The sequence below is a fragment of the Neltuma alba genome, unplaced genomic scaffold (assembly GCF_004799145.2).
Source record: "Neltuma alba isolate B1F8T4 unplaced genomic scaffold, ASM479914v2 tig00011604_pilon, whole genome shotgun sequence".
Classification (NCBI taxonomy): Eukaryota; Viridiplantae; Streptophyta; class Magnoliopsida; order Fabales; family Fabaceae; genus Neltuma; species Neltuma alba.
The window spans coordinates 143,783-150,920 of NW_021636255.1; the positions used below are offsets into that span (position 1 = coordinate 143,783).

The window sequence follows — 7,138 nt, forward strand, 5'->3', positions numbered from 1 at the left end:
GTATTGAATATTAAATAGTTATTTCTCTCATACACACACGCACACACAATGATTTAAAGCAAGTATCAAAGGATGGGTTTAAGCCGAAAACAATATTTTTTCTGGCTTTATAAAATCATCCACTAATCCAATAACACTGACTAGTTGGGATTCCAACCAAGTTTTAATTTTATTACATATAAGTTTAAGTGAATTGAGTTGCAACCAAGATCAAAGCATATATCTAGACTTAAAAAGTGTTTATAGAGATACTTATAGATCACTCACTAGCAGAATCCTTATATCGGCTGTAAGATTCAAACTCATAATTTTAGGGGTTATAAGCTGAACTTACCTACTCTTGTTGGCAATTCCAGCCAAGTTAAACCATAGACAAAGAGGGACTTTTTAAACTAGACCTTTTTTCTTTTTGGTACAATGAACATGACCTTTTGCGTACACAAACACAAGGCTAATGCCTTATTTATGGAATGGGCTAGTGGAGGAATCGGCTTCCCTGACCCCAGAGATGGGTCCAATGAACAAAACCCAAAAGCCCAATAGAAAACCTCTATGTGCGTCTATGAGTCTCCGCTAGAGAGCCCATGGATTGTCAGGAGAGGGTTTCATTACCCAAATAAACGGTTAGATTTGCAAGCTATGAAGAATATAAGATTTGCATCGGACGCGAGACAGATTAGAGCGTTTGGTTGATCTAAAACTAGACATATTTTTAAAAAGGTGTTTGGACAAAAACCAAACCATAATTTTAAAAATGTTTTTTACAGTTTACAAAACAAATATATAAAAAAATTTGTCTTATTTTGGCAAAAAATACTTTTAAGAAGTGTTTTTAACAATAGCCAAACACCCTTTAAATCTTGACTTAAATAATGGAGGTGAGTTCGACGCTTTATAAATATGACAAGTATGTGAGAGTTCTTTCCATTAGGTGAAGAATCAAAATTATACAAGTTGGCAAAAAAAATTGTAGAAAGATTAATTTAAAAAAAAAAACGTGTTGTTGATAACTCAAATCCTATAAAAATGGACCCGTAAGATATGAAGATATTACTCAAATACTATAAAAATGTAATATTGATAAAATTCTCATGAATACTTTAACTATTAAAACTTATTAATAAAACTCATGAAATTCGTTTATGCAAATTGAAAAAATTTGGGGGCATTCTTTTTTTTTTTCCCCTGAATTTTTGGGGGCATTCCTAATTTGTCATTACTGCTTTCTGATGTGGCCCAAAAAATAAAAACTAAAAAATAAAAAACCCCTGTCTCCTTCTCTTTAAAGCGTACGGACTGAAGACTTTTACAGATCCATATCTTATTTCCTTCGAAAGGAAAGATAGCGAATCAGTGGCGGCAAGGTTTCTGCTTGGAAAGGTAGGAGCTTGGTTTTGAGTAATTTCTCCCAGATGCCTGAATCTCTGTTTATCCTTTGACTAAATTGTGTCAAAGATTTTATACTTTTTTGGTGTTTTGAAAGGCGGCTCTTTCATCTGATCGATTCTTGGATTTTTATTGGAGCTGAATGTTTTACCTATTGTTTTCTTGTAGATCTGACAACTCAGGGCTGATCTGCTAAGAATCGTAAGCTTCTTTTGTCTCTCTCCCTTTTTTTTTTTTTTGTTTTGTGAATCGTGTTGGAACTTCCCCCCCTCCATCATCGATTTTGGATGAACGACAAGCATTTTTTTTTATGTGGTTTAATTTGGCTTACGGATTTTCATTTCACCTGGGGGGGACAGGAGGGGGGTTATGGATTCGGGAAATTTTATTTGTAGCAAGAAGGATGCTAATTTTTATGCTTATTGGTTGCTCATCTGTCCAAGGACCCGCTCTTTTAGTTGTTGTTGAATGCTAGTATTTAGATTTTCAACCCCTTATTCAAATTTGATGCACGTTTTTTGTCATATTATATCTAGTACTTCTTCAAATTATAAATAATCTGCCTACTTAAGAATGCTTCTTACTTTTAACAATTAGGTTTGTTCAATTTTGCACTGTGTACAGTAAGACTGGTAGGTTTCTAAAAACTTGTGTTCAGGGAAGATGAGGTCTATCTTTTGTGGAAACTTTGAATATGATGCTCGACAGTCTGATCTGGAGCGGCTGTTTAAAAGATATGGGAAGGTTGATAGGGTGGATATGAAGTCCGGTAAGCATTTCTTTGACCTCTATGTGCATTTGAAGATAAATATGTTCCTAGTCTGATTTCCAAAGCTCTTTCTTTGAGAACATTATCATGGCTTTGATGGTTGAGGTTGAAATTGGATATTTTGGGTCCCGTTTACGCACGTAGTGGCCACTTGTGGCCTGGTGAAATGGTCAAATGAATTCTTTCTAAGCAACTTAATTGGGTATTTCTTTGACCTCTCTATTGGATCAAGTGTTGTGGAATCACATCAAAATCGGGGATTGCTTAACTCTAATATAATTGAGTCAGAATTTTTAAAATATAAGATGAGCTATTATGCATTATCTTGAATGTGTAAATATACCAATATAAAGATTAATAATATATCTGTTTATGTAGCTTGTGATCATGAAAGAACGTTTAGTTATTTTTAGAAAAGAATAAAAAACTATATAAGTTGCACATCCCGCCAACAGACATCAAATCACATTGCTACGGTGGATTGGCGGCTTAGAATTTATGAATTTTGTCATCATGACTTGTATCCCAGCGAGCTTCACCTCCCGGTTGAGATTCAGTCTGAGTAGTTGGACCCTGATGTGCGGCACATTGTTGAGCATTTGCGGGGTGTTCAGGAGATATCTTTAAGAAAAAGATAAAAGCATATTTTTTTTGAGCATCGACCCCAATACTCAACATTTTCTTTGGCGCAGGATTATTTTGGCATACCCATACTCTTCCAGGCTAATGGATCAGCTTTTCAGAAATACGTTTATGTCTGTGACGTACATCTTCTTTTTCTAAAGAAGATTCAATTTGGTCTCAAGTGGCACCACCGTACCATGTTTTACCTCAGTCACATTTGCCTTCCATTTTTCATGCCTTTTGCCCAGCCTTCAATTTATCAGACATGTTTGAAGGTTGAAATATTGCCGACCTCACTGCAGAGGCAGCAGATTAAATGAAGATGTCACTCTATTTCCATTGACCCACCATGAGACCTACACTTTTGGATTCTTGTTCTTGACATCAATTTGTTCATTACCCAAGGTCTGTTGCTAATTTTTCTAGTCAAATTAGTTTGTAGAAATAGTGAGGTTTACCAAAATTTTGATTACGGATGAAGTGTAGAGGTGGTTTGTGTACTGCCCAAGGGTGAGTTGTTGCCCTAGAACCAAATTGTTTTTTTTTTTTTTTTACAGATGACCATTCACCCAATTTCTCCTTTCTGCTTTACAATTAGGGATAACTGTCTCCTAATTGTAAAAATTTTGCTTGGTTGTAGGGTTTGCCTTCGTCTATATGGAAGATGAGAGAGATGCTGAGGATGCAATTCGTGCGCTTGATCAGGTAGAATTTGGTCGAAAGGGACGCAGACTTCGTGTGGAATGGACAAAAGTAAGGCATACATTGATGCCGTAAATGACATCTGTTACTTATAAAGAAGTCAACACCATGTTTAAATAATTTATGTTTTGTTGTAGCATGAACGCGGCATTAGAAGGCCTGGTAGTTCAAGAAGATCTTCAGCAAATTCAAGGCCATCAAAGACTTTATTTGTTATTAATTTTGACACATATCATACCAGAACTAGGGATTTGGAGAGGCACTTTGAGCCATATGGCAAGATAGTTAGTGTGAGGATTAGAAGGAATTTTGCATTTGTCCAGTATGACTCGTATGATGATGCCATCAGAGCATTGGAAGCTACAAATATGAGGTAGATCTCTGTCTTTGCAAACTTGCTTCACCTGTGAAGCACTTAATGTTGTAACCTTGATTGTGCTGGTTAAAAGCAAGATATTTTTCTAATTATTTTACTTCTGCAATGATACTCATAATGATTTCTGTTGAAATTCTTGTGTAGCAAGTTACTGGATCGAGTTATCACAGTTGAATTTGCTGCAGAGAATGATGATGACAGGAGGAATGCATATAGTCCTGATAGAAGCCATGATCGATCACGTGATATAAGCAATGATAGAAAGCGATCACCCAGTCCTTATCGCCGAGAAAGAGGCAGCCCTGATTATGGCCATGGCTCTAGCCCATATAGGAGAGAGAAGAGCAGCCCTGATTATGGCCGTGGCTCTAGCCCATATAGGAGAGAGAAGAGCAGCCCTGATTATGGCCGTGGCTCTAGCCCATATAAGAGAGAGAAGAGCAGCCCTGACTATGGTCATAGCCACCGTAGAAGCTCCCAACAGATTGAGAGAGGTAGCCCAGATTATAATCACAGGAGCACTAGTCCATATGGAAGAGAGAGGGATGGTTCTGACCCTATTCGTGGCTCAAGCCATAGTCCTTATCATAAAGAACAAGGTAGAACTGACCGTGGCAATTCTCACTCCCGCAGTCCTAATGGAAGAGAGAGAGCCCCTCAAAATGATTGTTCCGACCGCAGTCCTTCCTATATGAAGAGGGTTAGCCCTGAAAATGGTCATGGCTCTATAAGTAGTCCTGATGCAAGAGGTGATGGTAGTCCTTACAATGGCGATGAAGATCACCTAAATTCCATGCCTGAGCCAAAGGACAATGCTAACCACGATGCTCCTGAAAGTCCCGTGAATGAAACATACGGCAGGTTTGTGAAGCAAAAACTATTGCCGAGTTTGTGTTATTCTAATATATTATTCTTCAACTTTCCTTAACTATATCGTTTTGCACTTGCATGTTCATCGTCCAAAATGCCAGCCAATCTCCTGCTGCTGAAGAATGATTCCTTGATCTCGGAAGCAAAATAGGTGGGGTGAAACCTGTTTGCAATGCTTTGTTAGTGTGGAACTGAATTTAGTTGCAGTAAAATGATAGTGTAGATGTAAGAAAGCACTAGAACTTGTAGTTTTCATTGCATGTACAATCGAGACCGGTCCTCCATTTTATTCATGTTATTCAAGTCATAAATTTATTCGAACTCCTTCTGTTCCTGGAAAAGAATACCCCTCTATGATGCTGAACCTCCTTTTAATTCATGTTATTCTACTCAGATCATCCTCAACTTATGGACAATGTATTTTGGTTTTTTTTAAAATAAATAATTTTAATACTTGTGAAATAAAATTGTGGGTTTCATATTAGAAATCGCAGCAAATTTAGCCTTCTTTAATAGGGGGAAATAACATGGCAAAGTGATCGGATTGTTTGTGAGATACTAACTACTCCTTCCGGTGCTTATCAGCTATTTTGTAGAATATATATATATATATATATATGCTATTAGTCCTAATTATAAGAGCTAGTTGACTAATTTGATGAGATTAAAGAAATAAGTTAAGTTAATTATTTGTAATGAATAGGTGTTGTCTTTCTTAAAATATCCTTATTAATTAAGTGTATTAACTAGAATTATCATTATTAGAATGACTATCTTGAAAAAAATACATAAATATTAGAAACAAAGTGGATTGGGGGTTTTATATTTAAAATCAAAATAAAAGTCAAATGAGGTTTTAAGAACCATAAGTAGTATATTTTAACTTATATGAAGTAATTAATAGAATTTATAAAAAGGATTGGAGGGAGTGAAAAAGGAATTAATAACGCTGTTTAATGGTTAGAGGGGGAGGAATAGTGGGGTAAGAAGAGGAGGGCCATGGAAAGAAGCAAGAGAGAGGATGTGATGTTAGGCATGAAGACACAAATGATCTGGGCCGGGTCCATAAACATCAGAAAACTTAGTGGGTAAGATGAGGGGCGGGCCGGGCCCTCCTTCTTGCTTTCGCTTGAGCCCTACGTTTTTTCCCCCCTTGGCGGGTGAGAAGAGAATGGAAATCTTGTGCTGTGGCGCAATTTAAAAATCAGATAACAAGAGACCTTTTTCCATAAAAAAAAATTAAGAAGAAAATAAAAGAGGTATGAAAATATAAAAGGTTGCCTTGGGACAGTTCACACACAAGAATGATATGAATACAATAAATTGTCCTTCTTTAATGTTGCCTGCTTCCAATCTCATTGCAAATGGGAAAGTATGAAAATGAGGCATTCTATTTCTAGTCCGCCTCACAAATCACCATCATAACTGTCCCGGAAAAGCGGACACTGGCTGGCTGGGGCCCATCGAAACATTCTGACCAGACACCCACCGTACGATTCAGGGAGCGCTTCGTCTCCATGTGACACGCGTCGCAATCCTGTTGCAGTTCAATTGTCCCCCAACGACCAGTTCGCCCCCACGAGTACGGCCCTCCGTTGCTCGTCTTCGTTCCATTCGGCTCCCTTAGGATCCCGACACGTGTCGCTCCCATCCTTGACCTGTCCTTGGCCCTTCCCGCCGGCCCTTCCCAGCCGCTGCTGCTGGAACTCTTCTCCTTCGTTTCTGCCGCAAATCCATAATTATTTATTCATAATCCAAAATATTTAAAAAATTTAATTGACACACTCAACTAATATTTAATTAGCCAGATTTTACAGTAGAATTAATTTTATTAAATAAATTTTTAAAAATAAGTTGCATTTAAAAACATTTATACATGCATTATTTATTTGCACAAATAATTATTTAAATATTTGAATTGCGTTCAAAAAGTTCATAATTTGAACAAATTAGCATGCATATACCGAAAAATGTTTCCCAGAAAATTATTTGATATAGAATTTCTCTAATTTTTTTTTCATATTTGATTAAAAAATGTACGCTTTTATTTCTTTTCTTTTTGTTTTTCTTTTAAAATACTAGACAAGTGCGTTAACACAAAGTGATATTTTTCGCCTCAACTTTGTGTCCATTTTACGCAAACTTTTCTGATTAATGTTTACACTCAAATCAGCTTAATTAGGCATAATATGAATATGAATTCCAGCAATAAAGACTCGAAAAGATGAGGAAAAATGAGAACACGTTTTACATGAACAGAAGTGTTATATGTTTAAAAGTACAATAATCAAAACCTCGGCTCTAATTAGCCAATAATTAAACTATCTTTTTCCATTTCTTTTTGGGTATCTTTTACATCTTTCCCTAAACAATAAAAGTTGAAGATAATTAATTATATTGATCTCCTAATT

At 36.4% G+C, this 7,138-nt stretch overlaps 1 protein-coding gene across 4 annotated transcripts; it reads left to right on the forward strand.

Annotated features, from left to right (window-relative positions):
• The first annotated feature begins 1,306 nt into the window (after positions 1–1,306).
• LOC114715656 (serine/arginine-rich splicing factor RS40) lies at positions 1,307–5,127 on the forward strand. Of its 4 annotated transcripts, XM_028900516.1 has the most exons (8): positions 1,307–1,380; positions 1,555–1,587; positions 2,045–2,155; positions 3,420–3,532; positions 3,619–3,854; positions 4,002–4,234; positions 4,283–4,718; positions 4,829–5,127. In XM_028900516.1, exons 3-8 carry the CDS (start codon positions 2,050–2,052, stop codon positions 4,851–4,853), a joined length of 1,149 nt encoding a protein of 382 aa, XP_028756349.1. In that variant the 5' UTR covers positions 1,307–1,380; positions 1,555–1,587; positions 2,045–2,049; the 3' UTR covers positions 4,854–5,127. The 4 variants fall into 4 exon arrangements, with proteins under 4 accessions (XP_028756349.1, XP_028756348.1, XP_028756350.1 ...); XM_028900515.1 differs by having other exon boundaries at positions 4,002–4,718; XM_028900517.1 differs by lacking the exons at positions 1,307–1,380; positions 1,555–1,587 and adding an exon at positions 2,848–3,184 and having other exon boundaries at positions 1,639–2,155; positions 4,002–4,718.
• Positions 5,128–7,138: the final 2,011 nt, after the last annotated feature.

Coding starts and splice junctions, on each gene's coding strand:
- LOC114715656 (XM_028900515.1), top strand. CDS start 2,050: ATGAGGTCTATCTTTTGTGGAAACTTTGAATATGATGCTCGACAGTCT. Junction 2,156..3,419: donor TAGGGTGGATATGAAGTCCG/GTAAGCATTTCT, acceptor GCTTGGTTGTAG/GGTTTGCCTTCGTCTATATG. Junction 4,719..4,828: donor GTGAATGAAACATACGGCAG/GTTTGTGAAGCA, acceptor CCAAAATGCCAG/CCAATCTCCTGCTGCTGAAG.